The following is a 27,500-nucleotide window of genomic DNA, read 5'->3' as shown; positions in this document are numbered from 1 at the left end:
AAAAACAAAAACAGAAAAACGAAAACGGAGTATGGCTGCCCACATAACTGGGACACATAAAAGCTCACTCGCGTACATACGAGTGAACGTGGGAGTTGCAGCCCACGAAACGAAGAAGAAGAAGAAGAAGGCCTCAAACGCCTACCTGAACAAATTAATGGGGACTGTTGCTTAGAACCGGCGATCGGCTTGGAGGTACAGATGGTGCAGAAATGAAGGCCTCTCACGTTCGAAGAGACGCTTGTCAAGCAGCTCCTAGGCCAAGAGGCTTCAGGAGGAGAAGCCAGCCAGCCTGACAGACAGACAAACAGACAGAAAGACCAGCGTTAGACGTCACCTGTGTGCATTGTGTGGAGGGGCTGTCATTCCAGTTTTGGTCTGTCCTGAGCCACACACACCCAGAGGGCAAGTCCATTGTCTCTTGAGTGAGACTGACGGATGCCTATAACACACACACACACACACACACACACACACACACACACACACACACACACACACACATCTCTCTGTCTGTCTCTCTCTCTCTCTGTCTCTCTGTCTGTCTCTCTCTCTCTCTCTCTCTCTCTCTCTCTCTCTCTCTCTCTATATATATATATATATATATATATATATCTGTATGTGTGTATTATGAATGTGTATATATATAGACATCTCTCTCTCTCTCCCCCTATATTATATATAGCTGCTGCTATGTACTCTATAACTGTCAAAAGGAAGACGCTGATTTGGACAATCCAGGGGAGAGCACTGTTCATAGGCTTGATCGCAACGCAAATTAGCTAGAGTTCTCTCCCTGATAGCCGAAAGCTTTGATCAAATTAATTTGTCCAAGTTTTCTGTGAAAACACAAGTCCGTGTTATTACGTATAATGAAATTGTTATCATCATCATCATCATCGCTATCATCATCATCATCAACATTATCATTATCAATTTACAACCACCACCACCACCAACAACAACAACAATCATCATCATCATCATGGCCTGGCTTCGCTGACGAAGATCTAGGAAGGGCGTTGTCCACGTCTCATGCAGGCACGCTCATGGCTGACAAGGCCAATGCGGGAAAAGCAGAGTCGGCCGCAGCGGTTGCAAGGGAAAGTCTGGTCTGGGTTCGCGGCTGCAGCGTCGTGGTTTTTCCTCCTTCTGCGTTTGTCCTCAAGGCTGGCCCTGCGGTTGTTTTCGAAGGAGGAGACAGCTTGGTGGATGGTGCGTCGCCAGGTCTCTCGATCAGCGGCTACTGCGGACCACTGGCGATGGTCAATGTGACAGGCACCGAGAGCTTTCTTCAAGGAGTCTTTGTATCTCTTCTTGGGTGCTCCTCTGTCACGGTGGCCAGTGGACAGGTCGCCATACAGCGCGATCTTGGGCAGGCGGTGGTCCTCCATCCCTGGACACGTGCCCTGCCCAACGTAGCTGGGTCTTTAGCAGCACTGCCTCGATGCTGATAGTCTTTGCCTGCTCCAGGACCTCGACATTTGTGATGTAGTCACTCCAGTGGATGCTGAGGATGGTGCGAAGGCAGCGCTGGTGGAAGCGATCAAGCAGTCGTATGTGGTGCCGGTAGGTGACCCAGGTTTCGGAACCATACAACAGGGTGGGCAGTACAACAGCTCTGTACACGCTGATCTTTGTGTCTTTCTTCAGGTGTTTGTTGTTCCACACTCTCTTGTACAGCCTGCCGAATGCGCTGTTTGCTTTGCAAGTCTGTTGTCGATCTCCTTGTCAATCTTGGCGTCAGACGAGATGGTGCAGCCTAGGTAGCTGAACTGGTGGACCGACTTCAGCTCTGTCTCACCGATGTTGATGTGAGGAGCGTGGAATTCTTCCTGTGGGGCAGGCTGGTGGAGAACTTCCGTCTTTTTCAGACTGACTTCTAGGCCGAAGAGCTGCGCAGCCTCTGCGAAGCAGGACGTTATACGCTGCAGGGCCGCTTCTGTATGGGCGACGAGGGCAGCATCGTCGGCAAACAGAAGCTCTCTGATGAGTTGCTCCAGTGTCTTGGTGTGGGCCTGTAGCCGCCTCAGGTTGAATAGGCTGCCATCAGTGCGGTATCTGATGAAGATACCGTCGTCGTCGCCAAGATCTTCAGTGGCCTGTTGGAGCATCATGCTGAAGAAGATCGTGAAGAGGGTCGGCGCGAGGACACAACCTTGTTTCACTCCATTTCCAATTGGGAAGGGCTCCGAAAGGTCGTTGCTGTGTCTGACCTGTCCACGCTGTTCCTCATGTAGTTGGATGACCATGCTGAGGAATTTTGGGGGCATCCTAGACGTTTCATGATCTCCCACAGACCTTTTCTGCTCACGGTGTCGAAAGCTTTCGTGAGATCGACGAATGTCGCATACAGTCCTTTGTTCTGTTCCCGACATTTTTCTTGTAGCTGTCTGAGAACGAAGACCATGTCAGTGGTGCCTCTGTTGGCTCTAAAGCCACACTGACTCTCTGGGAGATGTTCTTCGGCGATAGTAGGCACCAGCCGATTTAGGAGGACTCTGGCGAGGATCTTGCCTGCGATGGAGAGCAGAGTTATCCCCCTGTAGTTGGAGCAGTCCGACTTTTCTCCCTTGTTTTTATACAGGGTGATGATGACTGCGTCACGGAGGTCCTGTGGTAGTTTGCCTTGCTCCCAGCAGCAGACAAAGAGGTTGTGGAGTTTGGAGTGTAGTGCTGGGCCTCCATTCTTCCACGCCTCCGGCGGAATTCCGTCAACCCCTGCTGCCTTGCCACATTTCAGCTGTTCAATGGCCTTGACAGTCTCTTCTAGGGTTGGTAGCTCGTCCAGTTGTAATTTCACTGGCTGTTGTGGGATGCGGAGAATTGCCGAGTCTTGAACCGTGCGGTTGGCGCTGAAGAGGGCCTGGAAATGTTCCGACCACCTGTTCAGGATCGACGTCTTGTCTGTGAAGAGCACCTGGCCGTCTGCGCTGCGCAAAGGACTCTGGACCTGGTATGAGGGACCGTACACCACCTTCAAGGCTTCGTATAAGCCCCGGTAGTCACCAGTGTCTGCACAAAGCTGAGCCCTCTCTGCCAGGTTGGTCCACCACCCATTTTGAATCTCACGAAGCTTGCGCTGGAGGTTGCTGCATATGAGCCGGAAGGTTGCTTTCTTCACCGGACAAGACGGTTGTGCAAGGTGAGCCTGGTGGGCTGATCTCTTCTTCGCCAGCAATTCTTGGATCTCCTGGTTGTTTTCGTCAAACCAGTCCTTGTTCTTTTTCGACGAGAACCCTAGGACTTCTTCAGAGGACTGCAGGATGGCTGATTTCAGCTGTGCCCATAGTGCTTCTGGAGAGGGGTCTGTGGGGCAACTGGGGTCTTCAAGTTTGTCCTGAAGCTTCGCCTGGAATTCAGCTTTCACTTCAGCTGACTGAAAGTTGCCGACCTGGAATTTCTTCCTAGGAGCTCCTCCTTTCTTTGGTTTGGGCTTGAAGTGGAGCCTGAGCTTGCTGCAGACGAGGCGGTGGTCAGTATGACACTCCGCGCTGGGCATCACTCGGGTGTGTAGGACGTCTCGTACGTCTCTCTGGCGCATCAGGATGTAATCAATGAGGTGCCAATGTTTGGACCGAGGATGCATCCACGTTGTCTTCAGGCTGTCCTTCTGCTGGAAAATGGTGTTGGTGATGGTAAACTGCTGCTCTGCACAGAACTCGAGAAGAAGGCGCCCATTGTCGTTGCAATTACCAACGCCATGCTTGCCAAGGACTCCTTTCCAGGCTTCTGAATCTTGGCCAACTCTGGCATTGAAGTCGCCAAGGATGATGACCTTGTCGTCAGCAGGGGTGTTCTGAACGAGGTTGCGCAGATCAGTGTAAAACTTGACCTTTTCTGTGGGGTCCGCTTGGAGGGTTGGAGCGTACACGCTGAACAGAGTGGCATGCTGTTTGTTCCGTAGTGGGAGGCGCATGGACATAATTCGGTCTGAGTGTCCTGTTGGCAGGTTTTCAAGCTTGGAGGCAATGGTGCTCCTGACCATAAAGCCTACGCCATAAAGGCGTCTCTCGGTCTCTGGCTTGCCTGACCAGTAGAGGGTGTACCCAGCGCCGTGTTCCTGGAGGCTGCCTTTCCCTGCAAAGCGGACTTCGCTGACGGCAGCAATGTCAATGTTCAGTCTCTGAAGTTCGTGTGCGACTAGAGCGGAACGCCTTTCTGGGTGGTTGCTGTCTGCAGAGTCACGCATGGTTCGGATGTTCCAGCATGCTACCTTTAGTCCTTTTGCACCTAATTGTGAGGCAGGTGCCGGCCTTTTCTTCTCTATTGTTGTTCGACCGCGTTTGGAGATGCCCGTTGACCGCGGCTAGCCAACTGGGGAGTATGGAGATGAGCATTTGTTTGGACCACCTTTTCTAGGCCCCTCTCCGTGTGGAGCAAGCAGTGCTGTCCCTAGAAAAGGCTGCTTGGTCGTTCAGGGTGCTGCCGAGTGATGCTGTCACCTCCGGGTCAACAATCAGGCGACCAATATCCTGAACCGCCTGCATGCAGGATTGGAACTGCGGCTTCCAGTGACATCTTCCACCTGCCGTTTTCGCCCCTTTCCCATCGCTACAGGGCTTGGAATAGTTGGTGGCGCGGACGTGGACGTGTCCTTCAAGCCTGCGCAATGGAATTTTTAGGTGGAGTGCAGTGTGCGCAGTACTGGCCCCACCCTTTACACCCGTGGTTCATCTGCCATAGCCTAGCAAGCTGGGACGGTGACAGTGAGGTCCTCAGGTCGTAGGTTTTATATCAGACTGTCCTTGTCCTAGCCTCTGGCTCAAAAACCTTCCTCGGAGGCACGGGGGCGCGGCTACTGAAAGTCAGGACATGGCCATGGACCCAGGGTCAATGCATGTCGAGACTGTCCTGCATTCCTTAGCACTTCATGGGTTTTACTTCAGACTTTTCCTTGTCTTAGATGGACTGCCTTCCCGGGCTGTCGAGCTCCATCTGCCCGCATGTGACAGGTAGCACAGGGTTACATGGTACCTGTGGCAGGTAGAGACCTGACCTGACTAATAAACAACAACAACAACAACAACAACAACAAAGACATTTTTCAAAACGAAGTGCGGGGAAAAATAGTAGTACCCTCACTCCCACTATGTCTTTCTATAATCAATTATGTGTTTGATCAATAATGTGTTTGACTTTATAAATCCCATTAAAATCAAAACTGAAGCATAATAGATAAATAAATGAATATATAAATGAATAAACACATAAATAAGTATAAAAAATAAATAAATTAATTAAAATTTAAAAATTTTTAAAAAAAGCTTAAATACTGAAATAAATAGATAAAACACTAAAATAAAAACAGAGGTGAATAAATGATTACTAAAATAATGTCACCGCAACCCGTAAGGGGTTGCCCATTTACCCCCCCACCCCCCCACCCCACCCACCCCACCACCCCTCCACCCACTCCCAACCCCTTTCCCAGACTAGCTAACGTCGCAACAACACAAACACGGAGACACAGAAAAGTTCAGCTCGTTTTCTTTTTAGTACTGTGATCATTGGGAAAAAAAATACATAAATAGATAAACGCCATAAAACAAAACATTCAAATATATAACCTCTGTCTAACCACAGCACATTTCTTCTACTTTTTTTCTTTTTTTTTTTTTTTTTTTTTTTTTTCTCAAGGCCTGACAAAGCGCGTTGGGTTACGCTGCTGGTCAGGCATCTGCTTGGCAGATGTGACCAGTGTAGCGTATACTGATGAATTTGTCCGAACGCAGTGACGCCTCCTTGAGCTACTGAAACTGAAACTGAAACTGAAACTACAATTTCACAGTCATTTGCAGTGCCGGCTCAGAGCTCAACTTACGCCGCGTGCCAGAGTTCAGACTCATTCCCACAGCTGAAACTGAAGACTGACCCACGCGGCGACGCTGGCAGTTTCGATGGTCGCCGGGGTAGGATGAGGATGAGAGGGGCAATGGGAAAGTGGGAAAGGGTACCGGTTGGAAGTGTGGAGTGGGAGCGGGAACCGGTGAGGAAGTTTTTGGGGAGGGCCTAAAATGCGATAAATACACCACTGACATAACACCGCATCACATCACACAACACCACGCCATAACAGACTACAATCTACCCACCGTGACACCCCACTCACCACACTCCACACCACAAATCACCACACCACACACACCACACCACACGACCACCACCACCACACACCACCACACCACAACACACACCACACCACAACACACACCACACACCACACCACACCACAGCACACCACTACCACACACCACAACACACAACACACCACACCATACAACACCACACCATACAACACCACACCACACCACACCACACCACACACCACACCATACAACACCACACCATACAACACCACACCACACCACACCACACACCACACCACACAACACACAACACAACACACCACACACCACACACCACACCACACCACACCACACACCACACCACACCATACAACACCACACACCACACCACACCACACACTACACACCACACCACAACGCAGCACACCACACCATACAACAGCACACCATACAACACCACACCACACAACACCACACCACAACACACACCACACCACACAACACACACCACACCACACACCACACCATGCAACACCACACCACAACACACACCACACCACAACACACACCACACCATACAACACCACACCATACAACACCACACCACAACACACACCACACCACAACACACACCACACCACACAACACACACCACACCACACCACACCACACCACACCAAACCAAACCAAACCACACAACACCATACAACACCACACCACACCACAACACAACACAACACACACCACACCACACAACACACACCACACCACACCACCACACCACACCACACCACACCACCACACCACACCACACCACACAACACACACCACACCACACCAAACCAAACCACACCACACCACACCAAACCAAAACACACAACACCACACCACACCACGCACCACACCACACCACACACCACACCACACACCAAACCACACCACACCACACAACACACACCACACCACACGACCACACAACACCACACCACACCACGCACCACACCACACTACACACCACGCACCACACCACACAACACACACCACACCACACCAAACCAAACCACACCATACCACACAACATACACCACACCACACGACCACACCACACCACACCAAACCAAACCACACAACACACACCACACCACACAACACACACCACCACACACCACCACACCACACCACACCACACAACACACCACACCACACACCACACCACACCACACCACACCACACCACACAACACACACCACACCACACAACACACACCACCACACCACACCACACCGCACCACTACCACACATCACCACACCGCACCACACCACACCACACACCACACCACACACCACACCACACCACATCACACCACTCCACACCACCACACACCACACAACACAACACCACACCACGCACCACACCACACAACACCACACCATACAACAGCACACCACACTACACCACACACCACACCACACTACACACCACACCACACCACACCAAACCAAACCACACTACACCACGCAACATACACCATACCACACGACCACACCACACCATACAACAGCACACCACACCACACCACACCAAACCAAACCACACAACACCACACCACACCACACACCACACCACACAACACACACCACACCGCACAACACACACCACCACACACCACACCACATCACACCACACTACACACCACACATCACCACACCGCACCACACCACACCACACCACACCACACCATACCACCACACCATACAACACCACACCATACAACACCACCCCATACAACAACACCACACCATACCACACCAAACAATGCACCACAACATAACACAAAACACCGCACCATACAACACAACACCACAACACACCACACCACACAACACCACACCACACCACACCACACACCACACAACACCACACCACGCACCACACACCACACCACACCACAACACACACCACAACACACACCACACACCACACACCACACCACACAACACACACCACACCACACCACACCACACCACACCACACCAAACCAAACCACACAACACCACACCACACACAACACCATACAACACCACACCATACAACACCACACCACACCACACCACAACACAACACAACACACAACACACCACACAACACACACCACACCACACAACACACACCACACCAAACCAAACCACACAACACCATACCACACACCACACCACACCACACACCACACCACACCACACCACACACCACCACACAACACAACACCACACAACACACACCACCACACACCACCACACCACACCACACACACCACACCACACCACACCAAACCAAACCAAACCAAACCACACAACACTACACCACACCACACACCACACACCACACCACACCACACACCACACCACACAACACCACACCACACACCACACACCACACCACACCACACACCACACCACACAGTAATCGTTCGCTTATAAGGACGAGAAACAAGACAACACAGTACACAGCGCAACGCAAAATAATTTCACGTCGCGAAATCGATACCACATAATGAATACATATCAATGCAAAACAAAGGCGACGACAATATTAGCAGCAGCAGCAGCAGCAGCAGCAGTAACAACAGCAGCAGGTATATTGCAGCAGCAGCAACAGCAGCAGCAGTAATAGTAGCAGCAGTAACTGCAGTGGCAAAAGCAGCACCAATAGCAGGAGAAGTTACAACAGCAGCAGCAACAACAACAACAACAACAACAACAACTACTACTACTACCACTACAATAACAAAACGGACCGTCGGTATATAATATCACGAAGACTAACAAGTATTGTATGTATGAGAGTCAGTCGTGTCCGACTATGACAGCAGAAGAGCAGCAAAAGGAGGCATTGTGCTGTCCTGACTACTACCATTGCAGTGGACAAACCATTGATCGTAAACATAATAAAAGGATACTAATGATACATAAGCCCTGGGCGTTTGCTATATATATATATGCAGTGACGCGTGCATACTAAAAAAAAAAACACACAAATACACCCGCAAGCACAGATCATCCCGTTTCAACTCAATCCCGGGCGCAATAGCCGAGTGGTTAAAGCGTTGGACTCAGTTCAATCTGAGGGTCCCGGGTTCGAATCATGGTGACGGCGCCTGGTGGGTAAAGGGTGGAGATTTTTCCTATCTCCCAGGTCAACATAATGTGCAGACCTGCCAGTGCCTGAACCCCCTTCTTGTGTATACGCACGCAGAAGATCAAATACGCAGGTTAAAGATCCTGTAATCCATGTCAGCGTTCGGTGGGTTATGGAAACAAGAACATACCCAGCATGCACAAACCCCGAAAACGGAGTATGGCTGGTGGGATAAATAAACAAAACGGTCATACACGTAAAATGTTAAATGTTACATGTTTGCCTGAGTGTGTAGGTGTGCGTGCCTGAAATCTGATTGAATGACACAGGAAACGAATGATGAGCGGCCATTGGTAGCCGTCAGTCGGCTCTACCCAGGTAGGCAGCCTGTTGTGCAAATGACTGTGTTTGTAAAGCGCTTAGAGCTTGGTCTGTGACCGAGGATAGACACTATATAATTTCAGTTTCAGTTTCAGCAGCTCAAGGAGGCGTCACTGCGTTCGGACAAATCCATATACGCTACACCACATCTGCCAAGCAGATGCCTGACCAGCAGTGTAACCCAACGCGCTTAGTCAGGCCTTGAGAAAAAAAAAGGTGAATAAATAATAGATAAGCTTACATAAATAAATAAACAAATAATTATTATAATATAAAAAAAAGGTAGTAGTAATAATAATAATAATAAATAAATAAATAAATAAGACAACAATGCTGATAAATAAGCAAATAAATGTAAAACATGAAGACACACATTCACATATACACTCACACATGCATAACAGATATGCACCAAACATGCAGTTTCACAGATATGAAAGCACAGTCAAATATGTATCCTTATCAATCAATCAATCAATCAATCAATCAAATCCCACCAACCCACACCCACTCCACTTCACACAGCTCACACTTTGCTGTTGGCCCAACAATAACAACAACAACTACCACTACTTCCACTATTGCTACGACTACTACTACTACTACTACTGCTACTACTACTACTACTACTACAATAACGAAACGCACGGTGTAGCACCACACAGACTAACAAATAATTATTACATGAGGCAAAACGATTCTGACCAGGCCGATAAATGTAAGAGTTCGGACGGAATGCCAGGAAAATGTTAATAATCGAACCGTCAACGTCCGGCAAAATGTCACCAGACTGTTCAGTGCAAAATACCAGATCGATAATAATAATAATAATAATAATTTGTTTGTATTTGTATTTCTTTTTTTTATCACAACAGATTTCTCTGTGTGAAATTCGGGCTGCTCTCCCCAGGGAGAGCGCGTCGCTACACTACAACGCCACCCATTTTTTTGTTATTTTTCCTGCGTGCAGGGTTTTTTTTGTTTGTTTGTTTGTTTGTTTTGTTATTTTTCCTATCGAAGTGAATTTTTCTACGAAATTTTGCCAGGAACAACCCTTTTGTTGCCGTGGGTTCTTTTACGTGCGCTAAGTGCATGCTGCACACGGGACCTCGGTTTATCGTCTCATCCGAATGACTAGCGTCCAGACCACTACTCAAGGTCAATTGGAGGAGCCGGGAAAATATCGGTGGCTGAGCCGTGATTCGAACCAGCGCGCTCAGATTCTCTCGCTTCCTAGGCGGACGCGTTACCTCCAGGCCATCACTCCACATAATAATAATAATAATAATAATAATAATAATGTTTTATTTTTATATAGCGCTATAATACAAGCATAAACAAGCTCTAAGCGCTTTACAATCCAGCACGTGACACGCACGGCGCACGCACGCATTGGCAAACACACACACACACACACACACACACACACACACACACACACAGATCGTCAGTTAACGACGTCAGTGTTACGACACACACACACACACAGGCCGTTTCGTACTATCGGATTTCCCCATCCTTCTCTCTCTCCCTCTCTCTCTCTCTCTCTCTCTCTCTGTCTGGTAGCGAGCAGCAGCAGTCGAGGGAGCTGGCCGCTACAGCACCTATCGCTACACATCATACAACGCCTCTGGCGTTAGCGCGTAACGACGGCTGCGACTGTTGCCGATCGGAGCGAGTCCTTACCTGCTGGACGTTGAAGTCCTTATCGCTACACTGACATCATCACGTTCAACGCCTCTGGCAGCATAGTCGCGGTTCGTGCGTGACCGGGTCAACGAGTGAAGATCTATATAATATATCGGCGCTGGGAGTCGTAAACTTGGCGTTGTAGTTGCGTTGGCGTTTGTCCTTAAGTAGGAGGTATATACGCCGCGAGCGCACGAGCGCACGCGCGCACACACATATACGCGCACACTGACATACACACACACACACACACACACATGCACGCGCGCACATGCACGCACGCACACACACACTGGCACTGAGACACACGTACATTCTCTCTCTCTCTCTCTCTCTCTCTCTCTCTCTCTCTCTCTCTCTCTCTCTGTCTCTCTCTCTTCTCTCTCTCTCTCTTTCTTTCTTCTCTCTCTCTCTCTCACACACACACACACACACACACACACACACACACACACACACACACACACACAGAGGGAAAAAAATTAACGACAACAATAATTAAATAAATTGATTAATTGATTAATGATACTAATAAAAAAAGAAACTAAACTACTGGTGTACAGTAAAACATTGTGCACGAAAAGATTAGTAGAAAGCAAAAGATCTAATCAAATAACTACTTATATTTGAATATATATTTTTAATGAAAGAAGACGAAAAAGAAGAAGAAGATTGATTGATTGATTGATTGATTGATTGAATCTTTAATGGGTAAAGAATTAGTCATAGTAAAGGCCTTTTTACAATTCTGCCCATTTAACGACATAAACATAAAAATAAAGAACGACACAAAACATTAAAAAAATTAAGAAATAATTTGAAATAAAATAAAATAATAAGAACGACGAATAAGAATAGTAACTGGAATAGTCTATTAAAGGTAACAAAGCGATGAAAACTGGAACAATTGGTACATTACATGTACGGCGTACGTACTCACACACACACACACACACACACACACACACACACACACACACACACACACACACACACACACACACTAACACACTACACACACACACACACACACACACACACACACACACACACACAATTATAAAACAAGCAAACAAAGACATACGTACACATTCTCGCTTACAACACTCAAACACACACTGACGCACTTACTGTTCACACATACACATAAATTAAAGAATTAGAAGAAGAAGAAGAAGAAGAAGAAGAAGAAGAAGAAGAAGAAGAAGAAGAAGAAGAATGATAATGTCAATTCATAACTTTTTATTCTTCCTTTTTTTTTTTTTTTCTTTTTTTTTTCTCCTTTTTTTTCTTTCTTTCTTTTTTTTTCTCTTTTTTTCCTTTTTTTTCTTCCTTTTTCTTCTTTTGTTTCTGTCGTGTTGTTGTTGTTGTTGTTGTTGTTGTACCACTTATCTTCCAAGAAAGAAAATGGGCCACGCTCAGCCGTGCAGTCAGTGAGTGGTTCGGCTGACAGTAGTAACAGTAGCAGTAGTGAATAATCCCCTTCCTCAGAAAATCTTCGTTCGCAAAGTCCAATAAAACCCATGATGATAATGGTGATGATGATGATGATGATGATAGTGGTGGTGGTGGTGGTGGTGGTGATAAGATCGAGTCACTCACTCAGCATCCTTGACTCTTGGGGATGATTGTAAAGTTCCGCTGACACAGTTTTAAGGACAACAGACAATGACTTTTTTTTTTTTTTTTTTTTTTTTTTTTGCGAGCGCATCTTTTCTTTTTTTTTTCTTCTCTCCCCCTCCCTCCCCCTCTTTCCCTCTCACTTCCTCTTCCATCATGTTCAGGCCGGTCCCCCCCTCCTCCCCCTCCTGCCCCACTGCCTTTCCGACCCCCCCCCCCCCCCCCCCCCCCCACCTTTCCCCCATGATCTCTCCCTCTAACACGCCCCCTACCGACTGCCTCTTTCCAACCCTCCGCTGCTGATGTTGGTATTCATTCCACAGGCCAATGAAAGTGAGAATAAACATGAAGCATTAGTGGAGGGTGATGTACAGTTTTATATATCTTGGGGAGCGGTAGGAACTTGAAGAGACAGATCGGAGGATCCGGAGATCAGTGTGTAGAAGATTTGCGTATGTATGTATGTATGTATGTATGTAGCTTATTCTACCTGCCTGTATGATCTCTGTCGCTCTGTCTCTCCGCGTCTCTCTGTATCTCCCTCAGTGTCTGTCTGTCTATCTATCTCACCGTGAGTCTCTGTCTCTGTCTGTCTGTCTCTCTCTCTTTCCCTCCCTCTCTGTCTGTCTGTCTGTCTGTCTGTCTGTCTCTCTCTCTCTCTCTCTCTCTCTTTCTCTGCCTGTCTGCCTCTCTCTGTCTCTCTCTCTCTCTTTCTCTCGGCCCTCTCTCTCTCTCTCTCTCTGTGACTGTCTGCCTCTCTCTGCCTGTCTCTCTCTCTCTTTCTCTCCCTCTCTCTGTGTGACTGTCTGCCTCTGTCTGTCTCTCTCTCTTTCTCTCTCTCTCTCTCTCTCTCTCTCTCTCTCTCTCTCTGTGCCTGTCTGCCTCTGTCTGTCTGTCTGTCTGTCTGTCTCCGTCTCTCTGTCTGTCTGTCTGTCTCTGTCTCTGTCTCTCACTTTCTCTCTCTCTCTGTCTCTGTCTCTGTCTCTCTCTCTCTCTCTCTCTCTCTCTCTCTCTCTCTCTCTCTAAACTCGATCAGTAATCACAGTATCAAATACGAAAAGCATACACATTAATCATAGCTGTCTACAATGGCATGCACCAACAGGGATCAGAAGAAAAAATTAAGTTCTCTCAAGTTGACAGTTGATCCATGTGCAACGGCGGTGTGTGTGTGTGTGTGTGTGTGTGTGTGTGTGTGTGTGTGTGTGTGTGTGTGTGTCTTTCACATGAACAAGCAGGAGGGATTTTATAATTATGAAGATCTGCTGACCGTGAACAGTGACCGTGAAGAAACTTAACCTCAGAAAGCAACGCAGCTGGTTCTCGGTATGGTCAACAGTAGTGTAACAAAATGACTGCTATCCAATGGCATGCCCCTGAAAACAACTGATCCTCCAAGGAACTGTACAGAGAAGGAGGGAGACGGCGAACTGAAGACCACGGTGCATGTGTGTGTGTGTGTCACGGTGTGCGCGCGTCATTCGGATGAGACGATAAACCGAGGTCCCGTGTGCTAGCATGCACTTAGCGCACGTAAAAGAACCCACGGCAACAAAAGAGTTGTTCCTGGCAAAATTCTGTAGAAAAATCCACTGCGATAGGAAAAACATTTAAAAAAAAAAAAAAAATTGCACGCAGGAAAAAATACAAAAAAATGGGTGGCGCTGTAGTGTAGCGACGCGCTCTCCCTGGGGAGAGCAGCCCGAATTTCACACAGAGAAATTTGTTGTGATAAAAAGAAATACAAATACAAATACAAGACAGAAAAAAAAAGATTGACTGACAATCAAAGGACAGGACAACCGTTTTGCAGAGACCTCAGTAGTATAGGCTCAGTTTTGACACACAACTGAACCAGCGACAGGCCTGCATGCCGTGGAAGACTGAATCTGGTGAATAGTTCTTCTGTGATCAGGTGCCTCAACCGGCGACTCTTCACAGAGACTGAGAAGAGGAAGAAGAAGAAGATGATGATGATGATGATGATGATGATAAGAAGAAGAAGAAGATGATGAGGAGGATGAGAAGAAGAAGAAGAAGATGATGATGATGATGAGTGATGATGATGATGATGAGGAGGAGGAGAGAAGAAGAAGAAGAAGAAGAAGAAGAAGAAGAAGAAGAAGAAGAAGAAGAAGAAGAAGAAGAAGAAGAAGGAGGAGGAGGAGGAGGAGGAGAAGAAGAAAAAGAAGAAGAAGAAAGAAGAAGAAGAAGAAGAAGAAGAAGAAGCTCAGTCTGGCTCCGCGACTATTATTGCCATCAGTAGGGGGCCGCTTAGTTAGTGGTACCTTAAGTACGTTAAATCAGAACAGGCACTACCGATCAAACACCGCCGAAGTGGCTCAGCAGCAGTGCAGGGTCTCCTCTGGTGTGGAGCCTCCTGACGACCGAACATCGATTAGTTCTCAGTGGCTACTGGCGCTGGGACTGAGACAGACTAACCGTGGTCACGGTGTGGCCGTGTATGTGGAGGGGCCGGGGCCGGGTGGGTGGAGGGTGGGGGTTTGTGTGCCAACCGGCGGTGGGGGGGCCGGGGTGGGGGGTGGGGGTGGGGGTGGTGGAGGGACTCGGAATGAGCGCGGCGTTCAGTGGAGTGATGCCATCGTTGAAACGGTGCATATGATGGGGCAACAAAAAATAAAAATAAAATAAAATAATGAAAAAATTAAAATAAAATAAAGAAGAAGGAGAAAAAGAAGAATAATTCAAAACTCTTTACCGGATTCAAATTGAAGAATTTGGTCTTACTGAGGCGCAAGGGAAGGGGTGTCACACTTATATTAAATCAGCCATCAGCCACTGATGCATCTAAAAAAATTTTTTTTTTTAATGCGGCTCACACATGCTCTATCAACCCCCCGGCTCCACACACCAACCCCCCATCCCCGATACCCCCACACACTGATAACAAATTATCATAATAATGACAATAACAATTATGCTTGCACACGGAACTTTCCACGTAAAATTACTACCAAACACAACAGCAAGGCTTGCGCATCCATCACCAAAGAAGAAAAATCTCGAGTCTCTTGTGTCTTGAGTAATTTTTTTGTTTTCTTTAACCTCCTTCTTTTTTTAATTTTTCACGTGCCTCTGAAACATAGCGGGCGGTAAGCACGAAGTTGGGCGGGTCCGAATGACTTTTCTCCCTTCGTAAGCCATCCTTTTCCTCTCCAACAGAGTGCACTCGCTCAACATTGCGAAGGAAAACAGAGACAGACGGAAAGAGAGAGAGCATCGCCTAACACGCTTGCCTGGCTGAACATGTGAACCAGCTTTTCTGTTTATCGATTCGAGTTCTGACATTTTATGCTGCAAAGCGAAGGATTTTCGTCTATGTTTGTTGTGTGCCCCTCAAACGAGACAAGGCTGCTGTGTGATTTTTTTCAGTTTATCGTCTGCTGTCCATCTGGGTTCGGCTTTTTGCTTCTGAATCATTTGGTGAGAGTTGTGAAATACTTGGCTGGGAGAGGCTTCTTCAGTGTAGTAAATCTCGCGAAAGATAACGGAGTGGTGTAGAACTGACCTAGTTTCACTGAGACCTTGGCGAAATAGTCTTCGAAAGTGTGTGCTTTTCTCCCGCTACAGTAAGAAAGAAGCAAGAAAACCCAAGGAGCCAAAATGGCGTCATGTGTTGTTGTGACGGCAGTCTTTAGTGTCTTGATAACGGCGGTGGCGATCATCGTAGCCTTTGCTACTCCCAATTGGCTAAAATTTCGTGGAAGCAACCCCACCAGCCTATGCACCTCAGGATCTATATTCGACTATTGCAAGACGTGTGATTGTGGCCTTTGGTTGAGATGCCATGGAGACATCACGGAAGCAGGAAACCTTGACAACTGCCGCTGGTTCTTTGCGGACGACTTCTACATTGAGCAGAATTTGCCAAGTAAGATTTTGATTTTGTAACCTTACTAGATTCTTGTTGCCCACTGTAATACGTTTGTTTATTAAATTGATTAGGTTTCGTGTTTTTTTCTGTCAGTTCAATGGTGTTCGTCAGGTATAAAATTCCTTGAATCACAGAGGACAGCACAGAATAAAATTACCGTACGATTTCACTTTGGTTGTAATTTATTTCAGTCCTTGCTCGGGTTGGCCGAGACAACCATGGCCAATGAGATTTTTTGCAATAAACAGTGCAGAAGAATTTCATATTTCTTGTAAGAATTATGAGAGCTAAGAAGGAAGGAATTTTTGTTTAATGTCCCGTCACACATATCGGTGATTGAAGAAGACTGAGAGCTAAGACCAGATTAAAACTGTTTTGATGTTGGCATGCATGTTATCCACCTTTTTATAATAGCCACCAAGGGAAATTTGATACTGTAACATCCCTCCAAAGTCTATGCTTTCAATTTCATTGTTGGCATTTCTGATGTAGATGTGTATAATTTGTTGTACATAGCCTGATGTGTATGCAGCATGCACTAAGTTCATACAAAGGAACCAATGGCAGCAAAAGGGTAATTGTCCCCAGCAAAGTTCTGTCACATCTCACCTGACCAGTGCATTAAGAATATGAACATCAGATTATTACAGTCTGTAGATAATAGGCCATACCAGCCCTTTCCCTGTGAACGCATCACAAATCATGTCCTTCCTTTGCATGATATGCATAATTCATACATAGCTCTCTAGAGCCAATGTTTAGCATACTTGGCAAGCAGACACCAGATTTTTCAGCCACTGGCCAGCTGCTATACCCAGACTAGTGAGGCTCAGGCCACATTGCTGAATATCTACCACTACACATATTTAAATTTATGTGATAAATGGCTGGAATTGGAACCCCCCTCCACTTCCCCCACTCCCCACCCCCTTTTGAATATATGATTGTCTGCTTTCTGTTAGATAGTCTGCCAAAGGTCTTCATCATGTGAGAATTAATCATAATGACAGTCATTTTCTGTGTTTGTTTAGGGGGGAGGGGGGTTCTGGCCTTTTCCTTTTGTCCTATTCCGAGATAGTGAGGATCAAACCCCATTGAAATTTTTTTTTTCATGGAGTGATGCCAGCAGTTCCAGCTTGCTTTTTTTTTTTTTTTTTTGCTTTAAAAAAAAAAAAAAAAAAAATTCTGTACAACCAGAAGGAGCCTGGTCATGGCTGTGTATTTTAATTATTATGTGTAGGAAATTGGGGATTATGGTGTGAGGAATATCAGTGCCACTTGCTCACTGTCATGTGCACACACACACACACGCATGCGCGCGCACACACACGCACACACACACATACATAAACGTATACATGTATGCACACACGCTTGCATGTACGCGCACGCGCGCGCGCGCACACACACACACACACACACCACACACTCGCATATTAAACACACACACACACACACACACACACACACTTAAGTTGTATTGGGATTCATTTGTTGTTGTTACTGATTCTAAATTGGTAGAAGTAGAATACTATGTAGGGATGTGCATGCATGCACATGGTTGACTGTGTAACAAAGACTAGACTAGAGTAAGACTTGATGAAAGCTGATAAATTTGAGAATAACTCAGTAAGACTTTTTTTTCCTAGAGCATGAGTAAAAGGCAATTTTTCCATAACTAAGAATGGAAAACTGGCGCAGTCTTCTGTATTGGTGTTGGCATCAGGTCTCCAACTTCAGTATGAACAGATTGCTACTGTGCTACTTCGTTGTTTTCGTTTTGGTTTGGTTTTTCTGTCGGGACTTAACCCCATCCCTTAAACCCCATCCCTTACTTCAGGGCTGCATCCCCTCCACCCATTCCCCCTCCCCCTTACTAACCCTCCCCCCCCCCCCCCCCCTCCCGATCCTTACCCCCAACCCTTCTCCCAGGTTTTGCTGCCTATGAAGTGAAGAATTTGTGCTTGTGTAGATCTGTGTATCTAGAGCTCCCCGAGGTCAACAAGCTGCTGTTTCTCTGTTTGTCTAGTAGTAGACAAGGTGTGTTTTAAGGGAAGCTACGCTGTTTCCAGTTTCAGTTTCAGTAGCTCAAGGAGGCGTCACTGCGTTCGGACAAAACCATATACGCTACACCACATCTGCCAAGCCAAGCAGATGCCTGACCAGCAGCGTAACCCAACGCGCTTAGTCAGGCCTTGTTTCCAGTGATAGTGTTAACAGTATACAGTGGATGAAACCTGGTCCATGTGTGTGGCAGGGTTGTTGCAGAGCTCTCAGTCCCAGCGTTGAATTTGAAATGTTTGCTTTCTTCTTGTGGTGCAAAGTTTCAGTGTTTGTGTGTGTGTGTGTGCGTGTGTGTGTGTGTGCGTGTGTGTGTGTGTGACTTTGTGTGTGAAGTAATCATTACATAAATGATAGATGTTTTAATTAACAATACTTTTCAACATGGGTCTGGGTTCCCAATAGCCCCCCACCCCCACCCCCTTCACTCCACCTCTTTTATTTTATAATTTTGTTTTTTATGACTTATTATATATATATTGTTTGGTTTTTTGTTTGTTTGTTGTTGTTTTTTTGTTTTTATGTTTTTGTCATAATTTCTTCAATTTGTAAAGTAAGGCTCCATGGTTTTGTTGTTATTGTTGATAGGTGTTACTACAAGTTGTTGTTTTAATCCTATACTATGGGAATAAAACTTTCAGACACATTGATCCATATAAGATCTGTAAAGTACAATACTATTAATAGTAATACCATGCAAAATTTGGTGGCTACACAGGAATAGATCTCTAGATTGTTTGTCATTAGAATAGATTTATATATAGCTTCTGGAATTTTTCTGGAAAATGCATACACCATCACTACATACATCATGTACATGAATGTTACTTCCAGCCTCAGCCTTGTGAGAAGATCACAGAGTGGTCATGAGTGGTTTATGAAATTAGTAACTTTTTCCTTGATAAAGCATCTTGAGCTTTTGGTGAGAAAGGCACCATTTTAATGAAACCACTTTAACTCATTCCATACGAACAGCGAAAGAGACGACGTTAACAGCGTTTCACCCCAATTACCATCATCAAAATATTGCAAGTGGAAGGCTCTTATACTGAAGAGGTGTTTGTTGACAAAGAATACCACAATTCTGACGACGGAAGCTAAAGGTTTGGTCATTGAGACACCCACTGGACATCCGAGGAGTCTGTGCAGAGGAGAAGAGAGGACTGGCCGTACTGAGTGAGTTAATTTAATGAAACAAATGTACAAGCCAGAGCAATACTCGGGCACAGGGTTGAATGAGTTAATATGAACCGTTTCCCTGATGTGTATATAATGTATTTTTTGTGGTGGTGTTTTTTTTTAAATTTTGTTTGGGGTTTTTTTGTTTGTTTTTTCCACAGACTGGTTCAAGGCAGTGCAGGGGATGATGGGGGTGGCGGTGGCCAGCAGTCTGCTGGCGCTGCTGATCGCGCTGTTCTCCCTCTGCTGCTACTGCAAGAACTGCAACCCTCACCAGGCTGCCTGCGCCTTCATTGGCCTCACTTGTGAGTCTAAAATTGCCCCCCCCCCCCGCCCCCCTCAACCCTCCCAGACCCCCTTTGCCTCCTCTCCAGGGGGTGGGGAGTTTTGTTTTTACAATGTTAGGTTTTTTGTTTTTTTGGGAGGAGGGGGATTGTTGGGTGACATGGCAGGGCTGCCTACCGTCCTGGGGGTACGGGTATTTGTCCCGGAAAACAATGAAAACGGACAGTCCGTCCCGGGAATCCACTTTTCAGTTTCGTGTCCCGGGAAAAAAGTCTTTAGGCAAATACGCATCGACTGACTATGGCCACACCGCCAAAAGTGTGACCAGCGCGCATGCGTATAGGCCGATGTGGAACTTTCGAGAGAGATTGAAATAATGGCGTCGAAGCGAAGCAGCAAGGAGTGCGAATCTACATCGAAGAAGATAGCAAAACGGCATCAAACTTTCATTGCGAAGTACACCGAGACATGGCCGATGTTGTACATAGTGTAAATAAAGGTAATTTTTCATTTCATTTTCTTTGAGGTGGTAAAATCTGACGTCATAAGAGGTGTCCCTGGAAATCAGGCTTTGTCCCTGGTTTTTAAGATGTGTGTCCCTGGAACTTGAAAAGGGGGGTAGGCAGCACTGACATGGGTGGATTTTGGAGGGGTGGTAGGTAGAGCTCTGCGGAAGGTACAGTAGCAGTGCTGCTTCAGTGCTTGTGCCTTCTTCAGCATCACTTTTGAGTCTTCCCCCTTGTCCCCTCCCCAGAGTGAGAAGAGTGGGGAGTTTATTGGTATGGGGTGTGGGTGGATGGGGTGGTGGGTGAGGGAGTGTTGGCTTTTGGAGGGGTGGTAGGTAGGTACCACTGCAAGGCTGCATGTGCCTTCGTCAGCCTCACTTGTGAGTCTAATCCCCCCCGTGCCCCCTCCGCAGGGGAGAGGGGTGTGGAGTTGATTGGTTTTTTGGGGGGCTGGGGTGGGGAGGGGGGGGGGTGTTGGGTGGGGGGAGGGGGGGTGGCTTCTGGAGGGGTGGTAGGTACAGTAGCAAGGCTGCTTGTGCCTTTTTCAGCCTCACATGTGAGCCTTCCCCCCTTGCCCCCTCCCAAAGGGAGAGGGGTGGGGAGTTTTTCGGTTGGGGGGTTGGGGAGGGGGTTGGACTCTGAAGAGGTGGTAAGTAGGTGAGGAAGGTACACCGCAAGAGCTGCAGACACCCCACCAGGCTGCTTGCGCCTTCATTGGCCTCACTTGTGAGTCTGATTCCCCTTGCCCCTCCACATGGTGAGAGGGGTGGGGAGTTTTTTTTAGGTGTGTGTGTGGCGGGGAGGGGGGGGGTTGGGGGGGAGGGGGGGGGTTCTGGGTCTGGTTTTTGGTTTTGTGTGTATTTTGTGCAAAAGAAGTTTAACCAAGAGTGGCAAATACCTGAAGAAAAAATATTTTTGTTGTTGAAAATTAATTGTGTGTGTACTGTATACAAACAAAACACACACACACACACACACACACACACACACACACACACACACACACACACACACACACACACACACACAAACAAACAAACAAACAAACAAACACACACACACACACACGTGTACACACACACACGTGTACACACACACACACACACAGCACACACGCGCATACACAAACACACACACACACACACACACATACACACACACACACGTGTACACACACACACTCACACACACACACACACACACACACACACACACACACACACACACACACAGGGAGAGAAAGAGAGAGAGAGAGCTTGAACTAAGGGAAATAAAGTGGCTCTGGTTTTATGGCAACACACAAAACTCACAAGGCTGGGAAGGAGGACTGAATTTTGTACAGTGAAACATGTAGAGCTATTCAACTGTAGTACAAAGTTATACTACTACTGAACTGCCAGGCATAATAATAATAATATTTTATTTTTATATAGCGCTATAATACAAGCTCTAAGCGCTTTACAATCCAGTACCTAAAGTGAAACAAGAAAGCATATAAAAAGTAGCAGAAACATGAAACAGAATCATTAATATTATAAAAACACAATGCATAAAACTCACAAAATAACATACTATCAATACTACAACTGTCACACTCCAACATGCACACTAACACACACGCACAGACACACACATGATTAAACGGCTGAGATGACAGCAATTTTCACTTAAAATACATACATGTAAAAAGGAACATAATTGTAATCTGCATGCCACAGATTTTGTAAAAATTGTAAAATAAAATTTTGGGTAGAAAAGGTAAAAGGGGTAAAAATCGGGTCATTCTCCCTTTCGAACCACACCACCACCATCCATCTACCCACCCCCATTCTCTCTACTCTCCCATCACACACACTCACATTGCCATGGGTCTGGGACAACAGCACTATTTGAGTTATGGCAAGTATTTTTTTAAAGAGATAAATTTTAAGATTTGCTTTAAAGGTAGATAGATGAGTTGTAACTTTGTCTGAGAGCAATAGGCAGAGAATTCCAAGTTGTTCGGCTGAAGACGGAAAATGACCTCTTTCCACAGGAGTTAAGAAAGTATCGGGGAACAGTTAGCGGGGAGCAATCAAGAGATCTCAATGTATGGCAAGTACGGGTTAATAAGCTCAGAAAGATATGAGGGTATGGTATCATAATTCAGGCACTGAAAGCATAGGCAGGCAACCTTATATTCAATTCTGGCTTGAACAGGCAACCAATGAAGTGTCCGCAGAAGAGCAGTAGCACTCTCTCTCCTCGACTTTTTAAGGACGAGTCGAGCTGCACTGTTCTGTATTTTCTGGAGCTTGAAGAGTTTATCATTGGGAAGGCCAGCTAAGAGAGAATTACAATAATCTAGGCGGGATGAAATGAAGACAACAGCAAGTTTGTTGGCGGCATCAACAGACAGGAAGGGGCGGATTTTACTAATCTTACGAAGCTGAAAGTAAAGAACTTTATACAGGTGGTTCACGTGAGTTTCCATCATGAGGGATGAATTGAGGTAAAAACCATGATTGCGGACAGAACTAGAAAAAGAAATTTCTATGCCAGAACAAATGATAGATGTTCTATTTATCTGCTTGAGCTTTTTTTTTTTTATTACCAGTCAACATGAGTTGTTTTGTCGTCATTCATTTTTAGTTTGTTTTGTTTCATCCACTTTGCTACATTTTCTATACCAGTTTTAAATTTAGAAGCTAAACATGGAATTTCAGAGGGAATAGTAGAATCATGCAGTTAAGAATCGTCAGCAAACAGATGATAGTGAGGTACAGACTGTTAAATGGTCAAACTTAGACGTTGTGTGTACATTGTAAAGAGTACAGGTATCAGGACGGAACCTTGTGGTACCCCATATCTGAGCACAGACGGAACAGACTGGTTTCCATTTACAAGGACAGAGTGTGTGCGACCTGATAAGTAGGAATGAAACCATTTCAGAACAGTACCATTGAGTCCGAACACAGCACACAACCTTCTGACCATAATTTCATGGTCTATCGTGTCATATGCTGCAGAAAGGTCCAGCAGTGACAGAATGGATACCTTGCCTGCATCAGATGCTAGCAACAGGTCATTGACCACATGTAATAAGACTGTTTCCATGCTGTGTCCCTTTTTGTATGCTGACTGAAATGGCTCCAGGAGACTGTGCATCTCAAGGTGTTTCATAAGCTGGCCAAACACAATACGTTCTAAAACTTTAGACAGAAATGGGAGGTTTGATACTGGTCTATAGTTTTTCAGGTTTTCGGGATCAAGACTAGCTTTCTTCAAAAGGGAACACACCAAGGCATGCTTGAAGGACTGTGGGACAACACCTGAGGTTGAGGATATATTCATGATATGTAGTAATTCTTCTAAACATTGGTATAATATATAATGTGGGATAGGATCGAGACTGCATGATTTCTTTGGCATCTTGAGGATGACATCTTTGACCTGTTCCTTAGTAACTTTCTAGAATGTAGTGAACTGTGTTCCATTAAAAGGATCAGAATTGCCAAAATCAGTAGGAGAAACGAAGCTACTTCTAATCATCTCTATTTTAGTAGTGAAATAATCAGTAAATTTATAGGCTAGATTTTCAGAAGGTGCATTGCCAGGCAGAACAGTTCGGACATCCTTCCCCATCATCTGACTGGCCAAGCGAAACAGAACTCTGGAGGAATCAGTAATTCTGTTGCACACGTATTTCTTTTCCGCATCGCAGATCATTTGATTTACAACTTTGAGTAAGTGAGCATATATCTGCTTGAAAATTTCCAGACCAAACTTTCACCATTTTTGCTCAGCAGAGCGACGCTGCTGTTTTGCCATCTTGATTTCAAGAGACATCCAGGGTGCACATCAACGATCGAACACAACACACATTGTGAGAGGGGCATGCTTATCAAGTTGTTCCTGTAGGGAAGCGTTGTAAAATGTGATCAGGTCACTGGTATACAGACTGGTGGCAAATACTTTTGAAACATCAGCTTTTAAAAGATTAACATTTGAAGATCTGTAATTGCGTGAGTAAACATTTTTCTTTATCTTTACAGGTTTTTTGAGCTTAAGATTAACTGCTATCACAGAGTGGTCAGAGATGAGTTTGTCAACAACAAGATCTGTCACACTGTTCTCACTGTTTGTTATGACCCAGTCTAATGTATGACCGTGACGGTGGGTGGCAGCCTTAACAAGCTGTTGTAAACAATGGTTTTCAAGTATTTTTTTAGGAGAAGCAACATTTGCATCAGAAGTTGAATCAAAATGAAAGTTAAAACTTAAAATCACCAACAATAAAAATGTTATCACATGAGATAAAACAATCCAGCAAATCACAAAATTCATCGATAAACATTTTGTTCGAAAGTTTGTTCTTTTTGTTTGGTGGCGGTCTATAGACTGTGAGGAATGTAACATGCTGGTTCTCGTAGCACAGCCGAGTTTCACACACTTCAAAGGACCTAAAATCAAGGTCTTGAGTAGAAACTTGTATGTAGCAAGCTAAAATGTCCCTAAACAAAACAGCAAGTCCACCACCTACACCAGTCTCTCTAGGAACAGATTTCAAAGTAAAACCAGAAGGGGTCACATTAACAATATCACATTCATCACTGGTCGGTCTAAGCCATATGTCTCAGTTAAAAACACAAGATCATAGTTTACCACAATGATCAAGTCACACACTGCATCTGTTTTGTTTCTGCACGACTGGGTGTTAAAGACACATTATTTCAAAAGAATCAGAATGTTCTTGGGCAGAAATAGTGGTGTCGATCTTGATCAGATTAGCAAGGTTACATTTCCGAGAATGATTGAAATGGAACAGACTTCCAGTTACTATCGGTGGGCGGGGTAATCCAAACAGGAATTTTCATGCCCTGCTTCCTACGACCTCCTCTGTTAGGACGCTTATTCCTGGCAGGCTTCCTGAGACAGGGCAGGCAGCAGGAATGAATCCCTAGTCCCTGAAGGCGCCAGCACAGTGTCCATGATGGCAGGGAGGAAGAAACTGGGGAGGCGCTGGTCGTCGTCAGAGAAAATGAACACTGGTTTTGATAATCCATGAGCTGTGCCCGAGAGTAAGCCACGGAATAAACACTGTGTTTGTTGGTGTCATGTGGGTGCACTTGTGCTGGAAGAGTGCAGGGAAACTGACAAAACGACACATTGACATTGGCAGGCCGTGCGAAGAGATCACTTTGGCTATCTTGCCATGACAGAGAAGAGAGAGAGAGACCAAAGAAATTCCAACGTATTTCTGTTATCCATGGCCAAAACTCGCAGAAAAAGATACCACAGTGTTGTCCAGGTCATGGCAGAGAAGTTGACACCATTCACAATAAAAACTTGGTTAATTAAAAGAATAATAAGTAAAAAAAGGGAACGGAGCGTGCACATCAAGCCTGCTAGGTGAATCGTGACAACTCGTGCCATCGGAATGCCCTTTCTCCGGTTTTAATACAATTCTCTGCCTTGCTTTTATAAGTTTTAGGAGGGGCCATGATTGGAGAAGGAGGTTAGGCTTAGGGGTGGGGTGGGGGGGAGGGGGATTGTAGTTTTGGGGTTAATGTTCGTCATCTGTGTGTGTGTGTGTGTGTGTGTGACGCTCTGTGTGTGCGTGTGTGTGTGTGTGGTGTCGTGTTGCTATGGGGCATGTTTCCTTTTGTTGCTTTGAGGTGTGTTGCCTTTTTTTTTTTTTTTTTTTTTTTTTTTGCCCTGTCCACATGGCTGCCTGCTATGTAGTGTCAGTGTTTGCATTGTTGTTTTGTCTGCTTGTGACACTGACTGGCACTGTGACACTGTGACAGTCAGGTGTTTGAATGACAGAGATATAGTGTGATGTTATGGCAGTGATGTGTATGATGTTATGACAGGGATGTGTGTGATGTTATAAAGTGATGTGTGTGATGTTATATGACAGTGATGTGTGTGATGTTATGACAGAGATTGTGTGTGATGTTATGACTGTGATGTGTGTGATGTTATGACTGTGATGTGTGTGATGTTATGACAGTGATGTTTGTGATGTTATGACAGTGACAAATGTGTGTGCGTGATGTTATGATGGTGATGTGTGTGATGTTATGACAGTGATGTTATGACAGTAATGTGTGTGTGTTGTTATGGCAGTGATGTGTGTGTGTGATGTTATGGGTAGAGACATCTGTGATGTTATGACAGTGATGTGTGTGATGTTATGGGCAGTGATATGTGTGATGTTATGACAGTGATGTGTGTTGTTATGACATCAACAGTGATGTGTGTGATGTTATGACAGTGAATGAGTGATGTGTGTGATGTTATGACAGTGATGACAGTGAATGAGTGATGTGTGTGATGTTATGGCAGTGATGTGTGTGATGTTATGACAGTGAATGAGTGATGTGTGTGATGTTATGACAGTGATGACAGTGAATGAGTGATGTGTGTGATGTTATGGCAGTGATGTGTGTGATGTTATGACAGTGAATGAGTGATGTGTGTGATGTTATGACAGTGATGTGTGTGATGTTATGGCAGTGATGTATGACATTGTGACATTGATGTATGTGATGTTGTGGCAGCGATGTGTTATGATGAGACATGTATGATGTTATGACAGTGACATGTATATATATGCCATTGTGGCAGTGACATGTGAGATGAAAGTGTTGTGACAGTGACATTTTGTGCTGTTG

The 27,500-nt window shown here is 45.7% G+C and overlaps 1 protein-coding gene across 2 annotated transcripts in view; it reads left to right on the top strand.

Moving 5' to 3' along the window:
• The window catches only part of LOC143291619 (uncharacterized), a 49,939-nt gene that overhangs the window by 18,413 nt on the left and 4,026 nt on the right, over positions 1-27,500 (top strand). The window contains exons 3-4 of one of the 2 annotated variants that reach the window (XM_076601575.1): positions 16,309-16,807; positions 20,212-20,355. In XM_076601575.1, coding sequence (XP_076457690.1) covers positions 16,540-16,807; positions 20,212-20,355 — 412 coding nt within the window. In that variant the 5' untranslated portion in view covers positions 16,309-16,539. Of the gene's footprint in view, positions 1-16,098; positions 16,808-20,211; positions 20,356-27,500 lie in introns of both variants that reach the window. The other variant, XM_076601574.1, reaches the window with a different exon arrangement.

The sequence above is a fragment of the Babylonia areolata genome, chromosome 17 (genome assembly GCF_041734735.1).
Source record: "Babylonia areolata isolate BAREFJ2019XMU chromosome 17, ASM4173473v1, whole genome shotgun sequence".
Classification (NCBI taxonomy): domain Eukaryota; kingdom Metazoa; phylum Mollusca; class Gastropoda; order Neogastropoda; family Buccinidae; genus Babylonia; species Babylonia areolata.
This window is presented reverse-complemented; position numbering and strand designations above follow the sequence as displayed.